The sequence below is a fragment of the Cavia porcellus genome, unplaced genomic scaffold (genome assembly GCF_034190915.1).
Source record: "Cavia porcellus strain 051 isolate PalLab524CR breed Dunkin Hartley unplaced genomic scaffold, mCavPor4.1 scaffold_32, whole genome shotgun sequence".
Classification (NCBI taxonomy): domain Eukaryota; kingdom Metazoa; phylum Chordata; class Mammalia; order Rodentia; family Caviidae; genus Cavia; species Cavia porcellus.
Genome location: NW_026947515.1, coordinates 41,920,047 through 41,942,310, shown reverse-complemented (window position 1 = coordinate 41,942,310; position 22,264 = coordinate 41,920,047). Strand labels below are relative to the sequence as shown.

The following is a 22,264-nucleotide window of genomic DNA, read 5'->3' as shown; positions in this document are numbered from 1 at the left end:
CTGCAGGGAAGGGGCTGCTCACGCCCACAGCCCCTCCAAGCTCTGAGTTCACTTTCATGATAGGCACACAGCTTCAAATAAGTCGGCCAAGCAACCAAACATGGCACATTCGCCCTCACAGAGCTCACTAAGACATAGCTCGCTTAGTTTAGGAGACTGAACGTGGCCTTGTAGCTACCAGAGGATACTGTACCTTTGGATTTTCCTAAGGCTGCAGGGACAGAAACATACAGATATTAGTGCCAGCAAATCTATGCCTTCCTTTGGACACAAAGGTGGTCTTTCTGCAGGACTGTCTTGCCATGGTCAGACTCTTGGAGTAGGGTTTCTTCCCATAAAGTATTATATTTAGTTGGTAGGGGATATGTGTGCCATGATTACCATTTAGTTGGTTAAGAGAACTTTTTTTTTTTTTAAATCGGTACCGGGGATCGAACTCACGACTGCCTACTTCCAAGGCAGGTGCTTATGCCGCTGAGCTAAATCCCCAGCCCCTAAGGGAACTTTTTTATTCACACAGGCAAAATCGTACAGATGGGTGGAGGAGCTGATGTGCTGTGGGGTGAGTAGTGGGAGTTATATAGGAGATGGAGACAGAAGCAAGCTATCTGCTCATTTCCGGGTTACCCGGACTTGGGCAGTTCCTTTTGCTCTGGTCTAGGAGGTAAATTATTCTCTGGTCTGGGAGTAGCTGATCCTTTGGTCCTGAGACAAGGGCTTTACTGACGGAGGCAAGAGCTCACATTTCGAGGGCGAAGGCAGACATGTGTGCAGGCTGAAAACGCACTCTTTTGTCTCTAGCAGTTACATGTATTGTGGAGCAGAGAGCTGAGCTTATATGCTCACTCGCTCCTCTTCTCTACTAAATGGTCATTCACACTGAGCAGAAGGAAGAAGCCAGCATACCATGAAGTGCTATCCGCCTAAAATGATCACAGAGGTATGACAAGATTAAAAAATAATACTGAAAGTTCAAATGCAGAGATTGGTGGTAGCAGGTATGATTTGGGTCTTTTAAGGAAATATGACTTGGGATAGACTGGCAGAGAGAGAGAGAGACAGACAGAGAGAGACAGAGAGAGGCAGAGAGACAGACAGAGACAGACAGACAGAGAGAGACAGAGAGAGGCAGAGAGACAGACAGAGACAGAGAGGCAGACAGAGAGGCAGAGACAGAGACAGAGAGACAGAGAGAGAAAGACACAGAGAGAGAGAGAGGGACAGAGACAGAGAGAGACAGAGAGGCAGACAGACAGAGGTAGACAGGCAGAGACAGAGAGAAAGAGACAGTGAGACAGAGAGACACAGACAGACACAGAGACAGAGACAGACAAAGACAGAGAGAAAGAAAGACAGACAGACACAGAAGACAAAGGGACAGAGACAGAGACACACTAAACCAAGCACAGTGGGGAATGAGGACCATTCCTGAAGCATTTATTCCCTAAGACTGCCAGGGAACCCTTCATGCCTGCTGCCACGGTTGGCACTCCTCACCACCTCTGCAAGGCTTCAAGCAGCACCTTGGAAGAGCACGGTAGGGGAAGGGATGTGCCCTTCCACAACCCATTAGCTTTCACGATGTCTTGGGTATGGACACCGATAAATGGGCACCTCTTATAGGGTATGTAGGAAACCTCTTAGAGACTGCCCAAAACTACCGAGACCAGTACGTCCTGCAGGGGACTCATGAAGTATGCTCTCTGGGCTTCAGAATTTACCAGGATGAAAAGGACACGTGCTGTTCCACTTGGGGAACAGACTCTGATCCATCACTTGGTTGGAGGGGTCAGTGAGCATAGCGGGTAATGAGATGTTTCTTATGATGAACATTGAAAAGAGCCCTGAAGGACGTCAGCCCTACTCCGCCTTCTCTTCCCTGCTCTGTCCTCTACTGCTCAGTAAATCTGTCCCACACACGGGAGCAAGGAGGCTGGGCTTCAGGTCAAGGGGGTGAGGGAGTTCTGATTTCCAACCGCAACTTGACGATCAGGTTGAGCAAAAAGCCAGCTTGAGCATGGTGCGACCCTGACTGAGTCCTGCAAACTATCACTGGCAGACCCACAAAGGACAACTATGAGTCGCTGCACACTTCTGTCGTTGCTCAGGTGCTGAGGTGCTGTGTCAGTGACCGCTGGGCCAGCTGGAATGACTTTCTTCTGGGTGGCAGCTTCAAATGCTCCCAGAAACACACCTAATGTTCACCGGCAGTTCACAGTTACATCATCTGGGCAGAGTGAGAAAGTCACAAAGGTTGGAGCCATGCTCTTCGAAGGGACGCAAGCCTCAGACATGTCTCTTCCACTGCTGTCTTTTAGGGTACGGAGACAAGGGCTGGTTTTGCGCTTCACTGGGTCACTGGGAGCCCTGCCCTTGGAAGGAACTGATGCAGTTCTCAGCGGGACACTGGTTCTCACAAAAGAGTTGTTATACAGGACCAAGTGTGATGTTAAAATCCTCTCTGGCTTCTAGGCTTGCACTCATGTGAAACTCCCACAATGATGGCGTCTACTATGTAACACAATCAAGGGGGCCTTCAGAGTAGGGCTGATGGCACTGAACCTCTAAATCCATGAGCTAAATAAATCTCTTTGCACAGTACTTGGCCTCAAGTTTTTTCTTTTTTTAAAATAGCAACAGAAAGGGAATTAAAACAGATGAAAAACAGAGTGTGTCCAAGAAGAGACCTGCCTCGCTAAGCAAATGGTACTGCATGGAGACATGTTGGAGGCTCAGAGACTTACCCCTGAGGAATGGAACATAGAGGCTGAGTAGCTGCTTTGTGAGATGTGATGGCTGCACACACGTGTCTGCTCAGCACAGCATGGTGCGCTGTGCAAGCAGGAAATTGGGGATTTAATGCCAAATTTTCCAATTGTTAACTATATGATATATATGAGTTACTTTCAACCATGCTCTGTGAAATGGAGGAGGTAACATGTCTTTCTCTCTTACGGTTGCTGTAGAAAACAAATGGAACAATGTACACAGGATCCTTTGCTCTAAGGTATCAGTAAGTACAGATTTAACATTTATAATCTGAAAGTTCAAAAATGAAGATGCTCCAAAACCCAGAACTCTGTGAGCTCTCATATGACACCTCAAGTGGGAAACTCCACAGCTTACATTAAGAGATGACTCGCAGTCCAAGCGCAAGGGTGAGTGCTCGCCTCGGCAGCACAGACCCAAAATGCAGCTGAGGTTAAAACACTGTGCAAAATCCCCGTCAGGCTGTGTGTACGAGGTACAGATGAAACACGATTGAGTTAAGCATTCTCATCCTCCAGACATCTCATTATGTAGATGCAAATGTTCCAAAATCTGAAAAAACTCAAAAATTGAAACATTTCCGGACTCACATATTTTGGATGAGAGATACTCAACCTGTACAAGTATCAGTGATAAAAATGCTGTCCTGCTAAATTCTAAGCACATATGTGTCATTAAAAAAATAACTCTACTTGGAGAAAAAAGAGAGTAAACCAAGTGTCAAATGTACTTATAAAAGGAGAAAAGCAACACAGTGCTGGTAAACCAGGGACAGCATGAGACGGAGATAAAAAATGCCACCAGGTCACGGCATCTAGGTCTATCATCAGATTTCTTCCCTCCCAGCAGCGGGCATGAACATCCAAAAGATTTGGGGTAGCCTCTGGCAGAAGAAAGAAGGGGACCAAAAATAAGGATGGGTAATGGAGGGGTCTTGTTTTTTGGAATGGGTCTTGCAGGGTTCCAGTAAGCTAGCGGGGCCAAGATGGGTCTTGAAAGAGGGGATACTGACCCCTTATTTAGATGATGCTAAGATTAAGGAGAAGAGAAATAAAGAGGGGATGAACACAAACTCCAGGGTGATGGTTTGGACAAATCTATTCTAAAGGTCTATGCGTTGAAGGCTTATTCTCCAGCCTGTGGCTGCCTTGGAAGGTGGTCAAATGTTTAGGAGGTGGGGCCTGGTGGGAGGAAGTTAGGTTATTGCGAGTGCTCAGGAAGGAAATATTGGGACCTTGAGCCCTCTCCTTTCCTTTGGCTTCCTAGTCACCACGGAGTGAGGGCCTCCTCCGCATGTTTGCACCATGACGTGCTGCCTCACCAAGGCTGAGGGCAATGAGGTCAAGGGACAATGAACCGAAACCTCTAGACTGTGAGGGAAAACCGTCTTTCCCTCCTTACAAGGTGATTATTGTAGCTCTTTTGTTACATTAACAGAGAGCAGACTAACACCGCTCCTAAGTAGGTAACAGAGATGGCAGGAATAAGCAGGGTGGTCTTGATTGATAACTGCATCAAAAGCAAACTGTGAAAGGGTACAGGGGAGCCTTCCCCAATCATCAGCTGTCTTGGACCACTACCTTTTGGGTTTGGTATGCTATGTGCTTGTAGAATTAGCTCAACTGCCCATGGTACGTCCAAGACCAAACATGAAGTACTTCAGATGAAAAGGCTTGGTCAGGGTGTCTCATTAGTAGTTGTCTTATTAGGAACTTTCCTTGTTGATGTGACACAAAACCCAGCATCCATAACCTAAGAGAGGAGAGGCCTATTTGGGCTCACAGTTTCAGGACCCTGCATCCTAGAGGCACGTCTCAGTACTCAGCATGGGCGAGCGAAGTTCACCCACTCTAGGCAGAGAGAGGCTAAACTCGACAAACAGTAGGACAGTGCCAAGTCTGCCATCAGAGACCCAACGATTGTGTCCTTGGAGACAGGTGAAGGAGCAGGACTGCACAGCTGAGCCACAGTGAGCTCTCCTCTGTCATTTCTACAAAGCCCAGAAAAATCTGAGCACAAAGAACATGCTAGGGGGGGCTGAGAAGTCTCTAAGCAAAGCCTTGGAACCATGCTAGATTATACTGGCTGCGAAGCAGTTTTTGAGATAGCGTCAGTTAGGGATCCGATGACAAAGAAAAAGATGGGATGGGCCAGGGCAGAGAACTTTCAGCAACAAACTATGGGGAAAGACTCTGAAGTGAGTTGGGTGTAGAGGTGCTTGACTGTAATTCCAGCACTCAGGAGGCTGAGGCAGGAGGATCGCTGTGAGTTTGAAGCCAGCCTGGGCTACAAAATGAGTTCAAGGCCAGCCTGAAGTACACAGTGAAAACTTGTCTCAAAAACAAAAACAAGGACACTGATAGAAGGTGAAGGAGAGCTTTGTGTCTGGGAAAGTATTTCAGATCCTCCTCTTCTCAAGCTGAGCTAGCTGGATCTTAGGGCAGAGACCAAAGACTGCATTTAACTACACCCTCAGCACAGCCTGCCTGAAGAAGATGGGCTTAAAGAAATGGTGTTGACCATTAGAGAAATCAAATTAAAATTAAAATAATACTGGATTTTATCTCACTCTGGAAAGAATGGCTATTATCAGGAAATCAGATAATAACGGATACTGGCAAGGCTGGGTTGGAGAAGGGGAACTCCCTACATTGCTGGTTGGAATGTGAACTAATCCCACGACAATGGCTATAAGTATGAAGATTTCTCAAAAATATAAAGATAGAAATTCCATGAGACCCAGCTATTCCCCTTCTCCATATGTGGAAGAGATAAAGACACCATATTACATAGATACACGCATACTCATGCGTATAATGGCACAATTCATGATAGATAAATCTTGGAAGCTGCCTGCCTGTCCACCAACAGATGGTGCATAAAGAAAATGTGGGGTCTATACACAATGGAATACCATTTAGCTCTAAAGAAGGATAAGTTAGACACATTTGTAGAAAACAAAAGCACCTTGAAAACACAATGTGAACTGAAATAAAGCAGATACATACGCTTAGATATCATATGGTTTCTCTCATATGAGAAATCCTAAGTACAAATAAAGAATTTAAAAAAGGTTGATAAGACAGCAACAGGAGCAAATTGAAAGAGGACCAACGATGGAGGATGGGGGCAAAGATGGAGGGTGGGAGGAGGGGAAGGGGACATGAAAAGGTTTAAGATGTATGATGCACAGTTTACATAAGACTCAACAGATGCAAATCAATCTCTTCCCACCCAAAATGCCCTCATAGCTTTAAATTTCCCTTTCTCTTAAAGCCTGTTCAGAAGTGATCACCATAAGCTCACAGTATCATGCGCTGCTTAAAGATAAGATACACTCTGAGAAAAGTGTCATTGGGTGATTTGTTGTACGAACACTGCAGAGGGTACTTGCACAGACTAAGACAGTTACAATATCACTAGATGATATAATCTGATTGGACCACCATTGTATAGGCCCATTATTGATCACGTGTCACTTGGTACATGACTATATCTTGATGGTAAGCCTTAGATAGCTCGTTGGAAGTTGTCCTAAGCCAGTTACAATCCCCACTTAGTTTAATGGTGACAATACATTTTAAAAGACAATATAACACTTCTTGTAAAACAATAATGGATGTAGCACACTCCCTAAACCCTTAGAATAGATGGTGGAATCTCAACTTTAAATCAGTATGGCACACAGACTAAGCACCTATTTGTCAGGGAACTTTGTCAGGGATGAGGTATCTGTTTATAATATCATTGTCCAAGTTTCTGAATCTGCTTGCATACTTTGGGAAGTCAGAGGACTCAATATCTCACTAATCCTGTAATGATATCTCCTTCATCAAAGCCACCTGGATTGCCTGTTGGGGGCACTGGGAATCTTACTGGGTCTGGCAGGAGAATGGAGGAGCACACCTGGATGTAGAAACACCCAACACTGAATATGATACATTCTCTAAAGCCCAATAGGCCATCATTTATCTTCCAGGGGATCCTTTCTGCTGAGCAATATCACAAAGGACCTGAGTTACTACTTACACCAAGATTTAATAACACATTCCAATGCACTCTCTAGTTCTCTGTGTCTCCCAGATTTCTAATTTTGCTCCTTTTTATAAGATAAAAGAAATTTTTTCCTCCTTACTTGAATATTGTGAGGATTTCCATTTTGTGTCTCTCCACTGGATAAAGAACAAACAATGGCACCACACATAGCAACAGCCCCACCGTCATCCCACATACTGACCACTGAGGATATAGAGGTAAGCAGGACACTGCCCTCCTGAAGACCACACCACTGTCAAAGGAAACAGGCTTAGGTCTCCTGTGCCAACTCTAGTCTCCAATGCCAACTGCCACTCAAAAGGAAGCCAAGTGAAAAGCAAGACTCCCACAGCTCTACAGTGCTAGGTACAGTTCTTAATTCCTAAACCTTTCAATCACGTCTTTCTGGTCACCCAGGGGCTTACCATGGGAGGGAAGTTTTAACTGCTTATGTGGTTTTCTGACATCCCCTGTGTCCTTTATGTTTCATAAGGCCTGAAGGAGCAATTATGAACACGTCTTTATGCTACTAATCTTTAATTCCTAACCAAAAGTTTACTCAACTTGCTAGACCAACTGAGGCAATCCATTCCTTCTGTGAGATCTATTAAAGATGCATTTAGCAGGCTGGACTCATCTAAGTCTACAAACTATGGTTGCCACAGCAGAGCTGGGACTTACTATGAGTCATCAGAGCTTGTTATGAAACCTGTTTATGCCCATTTTACTTGTTATGAGAATCGCATTATGTAGTTAAATATTATGCAAACTGATTTAATATGAGTGTGGAGAGACCAGTTCCCACGCACACTCACATGCTAAGTTGGGTGCATTTATGAGTCTTAACTGCATCAAAGTAGGTATAAGTTAAAAAAAAAAAAAAAGGGAGGAAAATCATCTTAAAAACTTAGAAAAATTTTACACTTGAACTACATCAAAGTTTAGTATTTTTTTCTACTTTAAAGCAATTGAAAATGGTAATGTTAAACAATGCATTAACGATATAGTTAGGCAGAAATGATTCTAATGCAAATGAATAGGTCTATAATCAAAATAAAGCCACTAAGATTCAGGAATATATATATAATCTATAGATATATAGATTTATATGCTCAGAGCTATACCTCAATGCTCCACTTCTACATATTTTGAATCAAAATTAAGTGCATATGTATTTTTATTAATTTTCCTCACTGATTTTTATTTCTTAGGATGGGACCGTATCATTTCTGATCACAATCATGTTACTAAGAATGCTATGTTTATCTCTGGCTCAAAATAGGTAAGCCAAAGACCCTCATCTCAGACAGGGCACATGAGAATCATCAAGATGAGGTCACAGCTTAACCACCAAGTCACCGAGCCTGGGGACGGTGAGGGGAGCCTTCTCGTCAACCTCACCACCGCCCTGCAGCCTTCCCGGTCCCAGCACTGTAAGAGGGATACCACTGCATACCCATCCTTTTTGTAAAACTCCAGCATCATATTATCCGTGGCAACGCTGAGGGGCCGGCGGGCCTGCTCGGGCTGGCGCCGGTCGGCAGGGTCCATGTCCGGGGAGGGCGTTGAGCTGTAGTTGGCATTATGGTTCACGTGTACTGGACTCCCATAATTGCCGGTAATGTTGAACTCTATCTCTGTAGGGAAGAAAGAATTGGCACGCATGATCTCTGGGGGTACCACACTTTCCTGGTTGGAGACAGACTCTACTTCACATCTGACTGCTGGAAAAACACACCCTCCAGTTCTGGACCAGGTAATCTATTGTTACCACTTTATTCCATTCATATAACTCATCTCAAATACATCCAAAGAAGGGAAGATATGTGGTCATCTAGACTGACCTTTAACATGTTCATGATGGAGCAGTAATTCTCATGTCTAACAACCGGGCAACCTGTACCACCAGCGGTACATGTACGACTGTCACATCAGGTGGCACGTTCCACCCAACAGGACCGTCCTGTGCTGCTAGGTAGGACCGTCACACATGTACCACTAGCGGTCCAAGCTAGTAGGAACATGCTAATAATGCCCACCTGTGATTTTAAAACTTAAAACTTAACAAGAACAGATGGATACTGTCTGAAAAAGACAAAAATCATCTATTTCATACTTCATGCTCTGGAGTAAAACTCCTGAGCAGCTGTAATTCAGGAAAGTAACAAAACCATTGAAAGAAAACACTATGACCACTGTTAGTTAACATTATCTGAGCAATTCTAGCCAATGGAATTAGTCATGAAAATATAATAATCTATTAATGTTGATGAATAACAACATTATCTTACTATAAAATCAAAGAAAATGAATTGAAAAGATCAGACGCATTATGAGAGTTTGCTAAGGTGTTTGCTATTTCTCAGATGCAAACACCGCTTCCCAGCAACGGATGAGAATAGATTAGCTCTGCACACCTCTGCCTGTCTACCCACGACGGCAATCAATAAGCTCACCCACAGGAAGCACAAAATTACTGTCTCTGCCTCCTTTATTGCTTTATTTTGACTTCCTATATTTACTTGACTTTGTGTCATCAATAGAACTCAGAAGATCAGCCATGCACAGGGAAAACAGATGTGGTAAAAGAAAGATACACTTCTTTGAGGTCAGGTCAGCACCGATTGGTCACAGAATTACTGGCATTTTGCTCTCATATTGAGTGAGTGGCTGCCACCTGGCTAAACGCTGGCCCTTGATGTTTATTACACAGAAGATACAGTATTAATTTTCGAGAGGGCAAGCACCAAATTTAGTGTAACAGCTGTATCTCTTTAAAACTGCCACTGCCGAGAGACATGCTTCTGCCATGGTGCATGCATGGTTTGGAACATCCCTGAAACTCACTCAGGGGAAGCTGCTTTGAGAACCTGATTTTGCAGCAGGCTGAAAAAAAAGCACCTCACTGCCTTAGAGCCTCACCTGCAGGTACTGAGAGGCAATACAAAGGGCAGAGCTCAGGACAACAAAACCACAACAACAAACAAAAACGACAACAGTCAAGGTGACCCACTGTGAGCTGTGAATCAAAGTCCCTATGCACCCCAGAGTGAGTATCCTTCTGCATCCATAAATTGAAGTTTAGAAAAACAGGACTCTCTCTCCTTTTTGTATGAGCTTTCTGTGAATCATGGGCTTGAAGAAACCATCATACAGACATTAAACCAGTACAAGTCACAGCACCGGCAGTGGGCACCTTCACGCGAGAATTTCCCTCAGGCAACGAAGCTGCCCGAACTCTTGTTACCTAGGTGCATTTGTGGGTATGTCTAACTGTGTGTAGGATGATTAAAAACAAATGCATCAGAAGCAACAGAAGCCTGGCGGCAGTGGTACTGGGTTTCAAAAGCTTTGAGCTCACAGGTGTCTCCCTGCTTCCGCCTCTGGCCCCTCCCCGCAGCTAGCAGGACACTGTCACGTACCCCCAGGGAAGAACCAGTCCGCGTGCTGGATGATGGGCTCGATGATCCCGACAATCTGCAGTGACACTGTGGTCATCATCTCGGTGATGTTCCTGCAAGCACAGAGCAGGAGGGTGCGGTGTGGAGTTTACCAGTCACGGAAGAGTGAGGAAGCCCTGGTCCTCTGGCCACCCAGGCTAGACTGGAACTTTGCAGGCCTAACCTGGTTTTCTCTGGGATGGATACTTCAGCCTTCTGAATGAGGACAACACTAAGGCACATGAGCAATATCCACCAAAGGCACTTCCAACACAAGGTGAGGCCCTCATCACTGCCGGGTCCATCCTCTTCCCAACCCTGCTGTCTCCTTAGAAACAGCCCTCCGTCCCTCTCAATCCTGATGCTAGAAGGTATCCTCTATAACAAGAGTCCAGGGGCTGGAAAGAGCTTGCCTTGACTGTGCCATCACATCCCTCCCCTCCTTCCTTTCATCCTGATGCTGACTTTGATTGACTCAGGGAAGGCTCGTCCTTCAGACTTGGAGCTTTGTAGAATTCTCTGCCTCTTCCTGAGCCTAGGACTTGAATAATAACTAGGGCTTGGAAAATAACTGAGATAGATAACGATGTGCAGCCTAGCCTAGCCAGTCCTGTGCGTTCCTGTGCCTCCCCAGGCCTCTCTCCCAGTACTCACCCTTCTGCTTGTGGCCATAGGAGGTTGGGTCCTAAGACAATCGCCATGTTACTGGGAGTCATCTTGTTTACATCTTGATATTCTGATAACTTGGATAAAAACTTGATCAAGTACCTGGAAGAAAAAAGGAGAAGGGTCAGATTTACCTAGGGCTGGACACCAGCCACGCTTCCCAGAACTGGATAGAAACACCTTTCATGGAGCACATCTCATGGATACCAGAACTCATGCACCTCCAATATAATGAATATGCTTTCTGTCAGGAAACAGTAACCCCGTGTCCTCCTTCTCAGATCGCCCCGAGGCAGAGGTCAACCTCTGCTTGGTCAGTGTTGGCCAGGAAAGTCTCTATCTTTGCTCTTAGCTTAGAAGAGGATGGCTAAGCCCCTTCCCTCTTGTCAAACCCTGACATCTGCTTTCCTCCCTGAGTGCAGAGGTGATAAAGTGTCTGGGTATTGTCACCAGAGCCACCTACACATGAGGTGAGATGCCCACTGGAGTTACCCAAGGGTTTTCTGGAAAGATCTAACAAACAAAAAGTTACATATAGGCTTAGCATATGACTAGGCAATTCTACACCTCAGGCTATGCCTGAGAGAAGTCCACATGTGAACTGGTACACACATGTTCAGAGCATCGTTATTCGTAACAGCCAGAAAGTGGAAACCACTAAAATGTCATCAAAGGACACATGGGTAAATATGAAACACGGGACAACTACAGGTGCCAGGGGCTGGGTTGGAGGATGCAGAGTGCCTGCGAAGGGGAATCTGGTTTCTTTCCACAGTAATGAAAATGGTAGTATCAACTCTATACATGTACTGAAAACCACTAACTAGCATACTTTTTAAAAAGCTCAATGTTATATGAATGACACCTCAATAAACTTATTATTAAAAAGACTCAGTGAAGAAGTTATATATGAATCAGGCACAAAAGCCTGCCCTGGCACACCATATCAGAACCCCATTAGGCTCTAACAAGAAACTTCAGGAGCGAATGTTTTCTACAGTATTCTCATTTAAAAAAAGTTGTGGTCCTAAGCCTGTTTTCCTTAACTCATGACAAAATAACTTCCTTGGAGGGTTCCTTGCCCCCGTCCTCTGTCAGCTCACCAGAAAGAGGACCAACCCTGTCATCCTACCAAGCAGCCACTATAGTGTCACCTCTCCTAATCGTGTTTTAACCTTGAAGAGACCACACAGGATGGACCAGGATGTGAGATGGATGAGAGCAGTCACTTTACAGACTGGCCAGTGGCCAAGGACCCTGGACATCAACATGTGGTGAGCTGTACTGATTGGATTTTGCTCTTGGGACTTTTTTAATTGTAGAAAAATATACATACATTGTACCATTTTACCATTTTAACCCATTTTAGAGGTGTGCATTTCAGAGGCATTAAGTCACAATGTTGGACATCCATCGGTACCACCCATCTCCACAACCTTTTCATCTTCTCAGATTGAAACAGGAGCCACTAAATAATCACCTTGGTGTTCTCCACTTCCACCAACCCTGGCAACCACCATTCTTCCTCCTGTCTCTATGCATCTGGCTATTCTAGGTAACTGTTAAAAGTAGAATCATAAATATTCACATTTTTGAGTCTTGTTTGTGTCATTTAACACCATTTATTCAAGAAACATCCACACTGTAGCAAACATCAGGATTTCATAATTCATTGTATATATACGCTAGATTTTTAATCTATTTTTCTGAAGTAACTGGGTTACCTCTACTTTAGTAATGCTGCTTAGAACACGGTTGCACAAAAATCAAGTCCCTGTTTTCAATTCTTTGGGGGGTAGTGTTAACTCATGTGGTAAATTCTGTGTAGTTTTTTGAGAATCTGCCATACGATTGCTCTTGGGATTTTTAAACAGGAAAACACTTAGAATCAGGCAGATGGCAATAAGAGCTGAACCTGAAAATCTGTGCCCTAAGGACCAGGAGGAGACATGGCAGGGCTAGAAGGGACCAGAAAGACAAGGGGCTTAGAAAGCAGGATGTGAGGGAAGGGAAGCCAGGAGCAGGAACAAGATCTCCGGAGCAAGGGGAAGGAGCAAAAAAGGTGACAGATGGACTCAGTCTCCATATTGTGTGTGTCCAGGAGCATCTATTTTTAATCATAAGTCCCCAACATTTTAAGATACTTGCAAGTTCAGCACAGTGGTGCAGGTCTATAACCCTGGCACTCTGGGACGCTAAGGCAGGAGGATCACACGTTTGAGCCCAACCTGAGCAACGTGGCAACTCAGTGAGACCCTCAAAATAAAAAAAAAAATTAAAAGCTAGAGATGTAGTGTAGTGTACAAGTCCTGGGTTCAATCTCCAGTACCACCCCTGCCCCCAAAGATACCTGAGTCACACATGGTGCCGTGTAAATCAAAGAACTTGGTTGAGCTACCTTATGGCTGGTTTCTTACATAGTCTCCAACATGCTACGGGTTCTTCAAGCCTATTTCCTTGTCTTAAAATAGTATAACTATCTCTGCTCTATCTCACAGGTTGTGAGAGGCTGGGAAGAGACATGATCATTCAGACCACCACAAAATGCTGTACATTGCTGATTACTATGACGTTTACCTAGGAGGAAACTTTATCTAGATCTTAAAATGACCCTGATTCGTGTGCCTCCGGCTCTCACTTACCGGATGTTGTTATGATTGGCCTTGGGCAACTTCTCACAAGCATTCCACAGAGCCTGAAGCCTCTTGTCTTGCTCCTGAATACTGGGAAATGGAAAAGTCACTGGTTGGGCATGAATCAGTGAGGTCTTGTTGCCAGTCACCTTCAAATTGAACAGTAAGGAGCTGACCACTATGACTGACCATGTTTTATTATTAAAAGTTTGCTTACCGTATTTCCCTGTCTATGCTCTTCTTCTTTCTTATCCAATGCTAGTTTAATAAAAGTTGCTCTGTGCACACCACATGTCTCAGGTGAATGTGCCAGGCTGGCATGTGAGGGTAGGATGGCAGAGCCAGAGATATGCTCTGGAGTGCGGGGCTATGGGCTTACCAGGATACAGGAGTCAATTCTATCTGCAGACCATGAGGACCATATTAAGTTCTTTGACATCTGGCAGATAATAGATGCTACGTAAATTAATTTTTCAGTAAGTAAATTATACAGGCATAAAGAAATGTCACCTTAGGAAACATAACTCAGGGAATGTATAATTTCCACTAATTGAAGGATTTTTCACTGTACAAAGTGATTTACTATAAGGGCTTCTTTATTTGTAAAGTCTATTGATCATAAGGGATTCTTTATAAGCCCACTTATAAGTCTATTAGGTTTCTTCCTCTCCTCTCTCTTGATAAATATTTATCTTACAGGGTTACATTTTTTTACCTAAATCTACATCAAGGGCTACATGGTAGGAAAGCATTACTTCAAAGAACTTTTTCTCCTGAAGAACGGAGAGATAAACACTCGTATGAGGTCTTAGGGATGTGTCCATCAATTATACACGGGCTGGATACCTCAAGGTCCCTTATCAACCCTGACCAAGGAGAGAGAGATTCTTTCTTCTTGTTTCAAGTTTGAGAAAGAGGTAGGCATTATCCACAAGGAACTTTAACTAGGAGACCAGCGTGGAAACCGAACACTCCATTTAGGAATGGAAAGTAATAGACCGTACCTGTGGTTAAAGGCTGACCGAGGCCAGGCTTGTGTGGAGAACTGCAAGAGACAGCTCCACCCTGACCCTGCACTTGAGCCAATCCTTCAGCCTCTGTGAAACTTACGTTCTTCCTCTCTGCAGTGGGGTCCCTAACAATACTTCGTACAGAGCTGTTAGAGCCGTGTAAAGTCTGCACAAAGTCCCCGGCTTTGTTGCTAGTTCATTAAAAGCTCTCAATCAAAAGTAAACGCTGGCATTTGAGCAGATGTTGCAGCCACTGACGTACTTTGTGTCATTTGCTGAGGCAACTTCATGACACCCAGCTCCATTCCCCTTTCTGTTGCTCAACCTTTCTTAAAATAACTGGTGTAGGTGCAGTTAATGGTAGGCCACTTCCCTGGACAGGCCTCAGCCCCCAGACCCCAGAAGACCAGACCAGAATGGGCTCACTTGTGCTAAGTATCATAAAATCAAAATGAACTTAGAAAGGTCCAGTTTTTCAAAACTAGGAGATTCACAGCAATGACAAAGCATGACAGGAAGTTCCCTCTCCTCTCCTTTAGCCCTATAGGAAGAGTCCCTTGGAAATAACCAATTTACTCAATGTTCCCTGTTTCTGCTCTTTTAGCTGGTCAGCCCATAAAACCAGTGTCACTTGCTGTCTTGGTCACTGTGGATAAAATATCTGAGACCCACAACTTCAAGGAGGGGAGGTCTGTCTTGGTTTGGGGTTTTTAGATGATTTGGTCCAGGCAGCTGGCTCCAAGGCAGACAGGGCAAGATGGAAGGGTTTGGTGGAGGGCGGCTGTTCAGGGGGCACAGCCAGGAAACACAGTGAAAGGAGGCGTCAGGGCGGGAGCTTTGCCCTCCCGTCACACCCTCAGAGACTGGCCTCTTTACACCAAATCACAGCTTTTAAGAGCAACTCACTGACGAGTACCTCACCTCCTGATCCAGGCTCCTTTCAAAAACCCCACCTCTGCACTCATGAGGGGGACACCTGCTCAGCTCATGGAAACACCCAATTTTACCGAGCTGCCTACTGTCCATTTCTAGAATTCAAAAAGCTAATGAGATCTTTAAATCTGTAGCAATTTTGCTATGGACAAAAGGCAAATGATCTTCAACCTTTTCTTTAACGAAAACCTCCCCACTGTGTGCCAGGCACGATCCTGGGGGCTTGGAAGTAAGAGGGAATCAGGTTAGAATGCACCAAGCTATTCTCCTGTTCACTTTACAGCCTCAAAATTATGTATTCAGTGAAAAAGGGGACAGTTCCATTAAAGGCTCTGGTTTCACTAGCAGCACAATTTTGCTCTAGAGAGGCAGGAAGTGCTATCTGTGGGTAAGCCCTGGGCTCCTTGAATCCCAATCCTCACTCAGCCATGTATTGGCTACGAAGTAACCAGCTGCTGCATACCCATCCTGCACCTCTGCAAAATGATGAAGAACCTGCTTCCCAGAGTTCTTGTGGAAATTCAGATAAAATGTGTAATGAGCCTACAGCAATGTTAAGCCTCTAACGAGCACTCACCAAAGGCAGCCCTTATTCCTACCATCCTGGGATTCACTCCCTCCATCACAATGAGATAAAAGAGGGTCATATATTCAGCCAGCCTTTTAATAATGCGCTGTAAATAGTATTATGCAACCCGATTGGCACAGACTTCCTTGGTCACGGTTGGTTTCACTTGTCAGTCCCCGTGAGTCTCTTTTAGTCCCCAGAGGTAGAGAGGATCGATAAGAAATGTGTGAGGTGATGGACACGCTATTTATCCTGATGTGATCATAACACAGTGCACCAGTGTATTAAAATATCACATTATACTCCGTAAATCTGCACAATTATTATGCATCAATTTTATTTTGTCAATTAAAATTATAAAGGACTCATCCAAAATTGTTAGCAGCACCAGATACCTTCTCCAGGGTTCTTTCTGAGAAGCTAAAATGTTTGTTCTTGATGCCTAGTTCCATGACTAGAGATCTCTAGAGATTATGTTTCTAACATCTTGCTAAGGTGAGTTGCTCACTCCAGACCTCCTCTCAGAAAACTGTTCTCCCTCCTTTCTCCTTCCTCTAGATGATCTTTGTCCTGGTCTCCACCACCATCACCCTCTGCCAAATCGCCCACCCCAGTGGTGTCTACGTCCTCTCTTTAGCCACTGACCTAGTAAAAGATTACTCCAAATAACAGTGCTGACTCAAAACAGCTCTGACCTATGGCAGAAGAGAACCAGTGATACCTTCCTTCTGCCTCTAGAAGCTTAGGAAAGAAGCCGGAAACCACAAGAGAAGACCACACTGCAGCGCACGTGACTGTGTGGTGGTGGCTTAGCCTGTGGCCTCTGCCCGTCTGCTCTCCTTATCTCCAGCATCCCAGCTCACCACGACGGTCCTGAGCTTTGCTCCTGTCACTCAGGCACATCTCCAGGAGTGGGGGACGGTGCGCACTACCCACATGCAATGTGTTTATATTATCATGTAGTGGTTGCTGAAATATTATGATTACGGTAGAGAGTGAAGCTCCCCTCCCCACTCTCCGCCCGATTCTTATCACTGCCTTTGCCTGAGTCTTTCCAGAATCATCTTGTACACATGGACACATTTCTATTGTGCTCAGTGTATAAGGAGTTTATTTTTCTTTTTCCAAAACAGAATACTATATGTGTCCTCATCAACTTGCTTTATTTTACTCAACAATAAATCTTTCTTTCCCTATTGGCCTGAATAGTTGTAACTGTTTTTTAACTGTTCCAGAGTATGTCACAGGATACACACACTGCAGATTCTTAAGCCACGCTCATCGCTCATCCAAGGACCTCCTGTTATCCCAAATGAGGCTGTAGTCCGCATCCTTGTGTGTGTCTATTTGGAAACATATCAAAAGCATTGCTCCATGATGGATACCAAGAAACAGAGTTGCTAGAATCCAGGTTACAGGCTTCCGTGATTTCAGTAAATAGACTCAGCCCTCTGCACTGGTTGGCTCCCCATCCCCAATGTAATCAGCTGTGAACTACGTATGATGTTGTGAGGCTTATGATGGTTATACCTGTGCCAAACGCGGACAGACATTTTTTTCTTATCATTAATCCCTAACCAGTATCATATAAGAACTACTTACGTAACATTTGCACTGTATGACTTACCATATTACAAGTAATCTAAAATATATGAAAGGATACCTGTAGGTTGTTTGAAAATGCTACACATCTTATGTAAGGGTCCTGGAACCAGTATTTCACAGATACTGAGGGACAGTACTTCCTGGTAAGCTCTAATCCACAAGATAACCCAACACAAGGTACTCACTTGGAAGCCTGGATCCACTCATCATAGAGTTCAAAGGTCATAAGAGGCTCTGGCAGTTCTCGGAGGTAAGATTTCAAAGCCCCTGTGCATAAATACAATAGTGTCTCTGAGGCATTGTGGCAAACAGATACAAGTTTCACCAGCCTGTACCATCCCTTGGGCTCCACTGGAGACGAATCCCCTGACCAACATGAAAGATTCAATGGTGGCTTCTCACATGTATGAACTTGGGCTCTGGACTGACAACTGCCTTAAACCCTTCCCCATTTCTCTTGAACATGAGGGAGACCATCCTCCCAGGGGTCACAGCAATCCAGGCACAATGCCGGGCCCTGTGTGGACATACCTAAAGCCTGTGCGGAAGCCACCGCACAGATGCTACTGCCATGGAGGCACAATCCGTTCCTCACCATTCCCTGGAGTCTCTGCTGAGAGCACCCTGCTCAGAGGCCACATGCACCCACCTGCAATCGCATGAGGGTCAGCTGAGTACTCCTGCACGTCCACCACACAGCAGTCCAGTGCAGCTTTAAGCTTCTTCAGCTTGGAGGCAGAAGGAGCTACACGGAAGAGGCCCTAACAACAGGACAGAGGGTCAGTGCACAGCCTGCAACTCGATGACACAACAGGAAAGGTGTTCCAAAACCTTCAATGCACATTTCACCCAACTCCATGAGTCAGCACTGTGAGTTTCTGTCTCCTCCCTCCAACACAAGCAACTCGGGAGAGAAAGAACTAGGTCCCCCTTCCCCACCACGCAGCCTAGTGTCTGTGTCTAGTGTCAGGGTGGTTCTTGGTACTGGTGCATTGCACTGGTGTACATAAGACTTCTTGTTCTCATAGACTTAAACTCTGGAGAATAATTTGACTGAGACATGAGGTCTAGCAAGTTGGATGAGAAAGGGCCTATGGTGTGTGTGTGTGTGTGTGTGTGTGTGTAAGTGTATGCATGCACGTGTACACACTCATTGGGAGGCTCCAGATAAAGAGTCCATGAACTAAATAGTCTCTGTCCTCAGAGGAAGGGCAGATTGGGATTGGTGTGTGAGGGAGCCTCCTTGTTCCATTCTTTGTGCTATTTTGAAACAGCTTCCACTTCATCCAAATGAATCTCTGCACTTTGTAGAGCAAAAGTAAGCTATGAACAGAAAGGGAAGAGAAGGACAGGATCGTGCCGAAGAGAAGGTAAACAGAGGCCAGGGTAAGAAAGAAGCCTCTGCTTCCCTGGGAGGCTGAGCATGAATCCTGTCTGTCTGTCCCTCCCTGCCTGCTCCAAGCACTCTGTGATGTGACCTGTAGGCTGAGAAATGAGCTGGCAGATTACTCCTCACTTCTTTAAACTTCTAGGTCCACAAAGTCTTCAACTTCCTTTAGAAGACAACGCTCCTGGTCTAGAATGCTAAGTTTTTGGCCTGCTACAATGTCTGTCTCTTCTTGGGAGAGAGCTTGTCAGATAAAAAGGTGTGCAAACCTTTGCAGTACATGAGTGGGCTGATCATATTTGTATTAATGTATCTGTAAAGCTGCTGTGTCAAACACAAGAGGAATGATTTAGAGCTTCAAAACCCTGCACCACTGCCAATCAAGAAGAGCCCAGAGTATGTAGTGATGGACAATGCCACGGCAGGAGGAAGAGCCGCCAAAATTGCAGTCATCCCTCACTTTAACTTTCCATAATTCTAAACACCCATGGCCAAGTGCAGTTTGCAAACACTAGATAGAAAATTCTAGAAATAAAACATTCATAAATTTTAAAAACTTATTGCAAAGCATTGATACAACCCCTCTATTAGATATTATTGCTACCTTGTACTAGGTTTAATTTCTAAATTAAGTTTTATCTCAGGTGTATACGCATAGGAAAAAACAGTATAGTATATGTAAGGTTTGGTGTTATCTATAGTTTCAGGCATCCACTGGGAGCCCGGGAACACATCCCTGGAGGTAAAGTGTGAATACTATGTAAGCATTTAGATTCTGATCACGTAACTCGAAGAACACTGTTCCATTAAGGCAAGGACTGCGGAGATAGTGAGGCCAGTTTTCGGGGTGTTAGAGGAAAACATGATGGGGGCATGTTGAAGATTGACAGCAAACACAGGAAGGGAGGAATTCTCACAGAGGCCGAGGTGAAGTAGAGGAGAAGATGGTGACCCTGTAGGGAGACTGGACAGAGAGCAGAGCAGAGCAGAGAGGATTTTGAATAAAACACACTGCAGGGCTTGTGTTTTGATCAAAATGAACAGGAGCCTCAGGCAGCCACAGCTTCAAAGACGGTGAAATTCGTACCATCGGGTACTGCTGCAGCCAAGGAGGTGGGGAGAGGGCTATCAGATCTGGTACCCTGGGCTCCCTCGGAGTCACTCCCCACTCGATGGCAGTTTTAGCTCCGGGTGGGGACAGAAGTGGCACCACAGGAAGAATATCAGTAAACAGGTAATGTCAAAGATGCACAAGAATCAAGTCTTGAGAGTTATTTTAAGAAAACTGGGAAGCATAAAAGAAAATTCAATGAACTAGGGAAGCAATATGAGGTTGCAGGTCAGTTGAACGCTTTTTCTAGGCTGCAAGAAACATGGAAGTATTTGTCACCAGAAGAGAAGAACTAACGAAAAGAAAGGAAAAAGAAAAATGGGAAGGAGGTAGAGAGGAAAGGAGGAAAAGAAAGAGGCAGAGGGGGAGAGAAGGAAATCAGAAGACAAGGATGTAAAAAATCAAGAACCAACTTACGCCAACTAAAGAGTCAATGATGCCTATAAATTATTATAACAACTCCATAATAGTAAGCATTTGAATATTGTAATACTATTGTGGCTATATTTTTTTTCATTGTTTTTATTCTTTATTGTCACCTTTTCCATGTTTTGGTGCCCGAAGTTGCAAACATCATGGATGTTTACACAAACACACATACACATATATACGAAACATGTATATAGGTTTAGAGTCCCAGGCGCAGCTATATTTTAAAATACTCTTTATCTTTTGGAGATACTAGGTATGATTACAAGATACGGTGAATATTTACATTTTTAAAACTATACTCCAGGAGCCAGCGGCCACCATGTGGAAGGGGAAGAAAATCAAGAAGGCAAACCATGACTTCCCATGAGCCAGCCAGTGCATGGGCTGGGAGACAAAGAGAGCAACCCGCCTCGATCCTGCACCCACCGTAAGCAACCGGCTGATTCGCAGGAACTCAGGCTGAGATGATAGCGCCTAAAGCTTACAAAAAAAAAACAAAACAAAACAAAAAAAAACCCCTTAGTGCTTGTATTGTTTGATTGACTTTGCAGGCCTAAAGCTGGTAGTCTGAGCATCTATTTGGAGGATAACAATATGCATTATAGCAATTATGGGGTATTTTCTTCTGCCTTGTTTTTGAAATCTAATGTTTTATTCTGTTCTACTGTTTTGTTTTACTCCTGTATCTGGTAACTGGAGCAACTATTCTGAGGATGACAATATGCAACCAATGTTAAATTTCTATCATCTTGTTTTGAAAACCTATATAGCTATTCTGCATTTTGTTGTTGTTTCGGTTTGTCTGCTTCTTGATTTTTCTATTGTTTCCCTCTTTAAAATAAAAATAAGTCAATAAAAAACAATACACTTCGGTAAAAGACACTCTGCCACTGACTTCCCTCAAAATACTCCGGCTTGCTTCAGACACACTTAGCCCATCCTCCTGCCATGCTCTGAAATGATCAGGGAAGCCCTCCTTCATGTCTTTAGTTGTGGTGTTATGGGCCCTCTACGTCCTGTATTGATTCCAAATGTTTTCCTTCATGCTCAGTTTCACTCTAAGGAACAGCCAGAAGCCACGCAGGACCAGATCTCACAAATGAGATCTATGATGCCACACTGTCTGTTTCGGCAAGCCTTCCTTTCTGTTGGCTGGTGGTATTCACAGCAGCATTCTCTATGTTTTTGATCATGCCTTGTAAAGTCACTCCGCAAAGAAGCCTCCAGAAGTGCTCCAGAGAGTGACAGAACCACAGGATGAGTATGTAGAACCAAGGGGGAATAATTTGACGGAATTAATGGGCAATGCGTCTTTTATAATATTAAACGGCTTTTAAAAAAATTGAAGCATCCACCAAGTATTGTGATCAGAACTCATATAGTTTAAAAGACTAGAAATGATATAATGTCTAAAAATTGTTTCAAAATCTCCAAGGCAGAGCTTAGGGGTGGAAATGGAAAAGGAGATAAGACTCCCCAAGATCTAGAACTGAGGCTCATTATTTTTACATGTATAAGTTTTTCCATAATTAAAAAAAAAAAATGAGGAATGAAGCGCTCAGCCCACTTCTTCCATGAAACTATCTTTTGGGGATTACAGAGGTCGCACTTTGCAATTCTAACAAGTGCAAAAATGTTCGACACATAAAATGTGGTAAAAAAAAAAAATAACAAA

General features: G+C 44.3%; 1 protein-coding gene across 4 annotated transcripts in view; it reads right to left on the bottom strand.

Annotated features, from left to right (window-relative positions):
- Arhgap44 (Rho GTPase activating protein 44) overlaps positions 1 to 22,264 on the bottom strand; it is a 191,744-nt gene that overhangs the window by 15,348 nt on the left and 154,132 nt on the right. For 2 of the 4 annotated variants that reach the window (XM_063241806.1, XM_063241804.1), the window contains exons 11-17: positions 18,309 to 18,420; positions 17,845 to 17,926; positions 13,553 to 13,633; positions 10,899 to 11,012; positions 10,227 to 10,318; positions 8,261 to 8,441; positions 194 to 211 (exon numbers count right to left, since the gene is read on the bottom strand). In XM_063241806.1, coding sequence (XP_063097876.1) covers positions 194 to 211; positions 8,261 to 8,441; positions 10,227 to 10,318; positions 10,899 to 11,012; positions 13,553 to 13,633; positions 17,845 to 17,926; positions 18,309 to 18,420 — 680 coding nt within the window. The remainder of the gene's footprint in view (positions 1 to 193; positions 212 to 8,260; positions 8,442 to 10,226; positions 10,319 to 10,898; positions 11,013 to 13,552; positions 13,634 to 17,844; positions 17,927 to 18,308; positions 18,421 to 22,264) is intronic. The other 2 variants (XM_063241805.1, XM_063241807.1) reach the window with 1 other exon arrangement.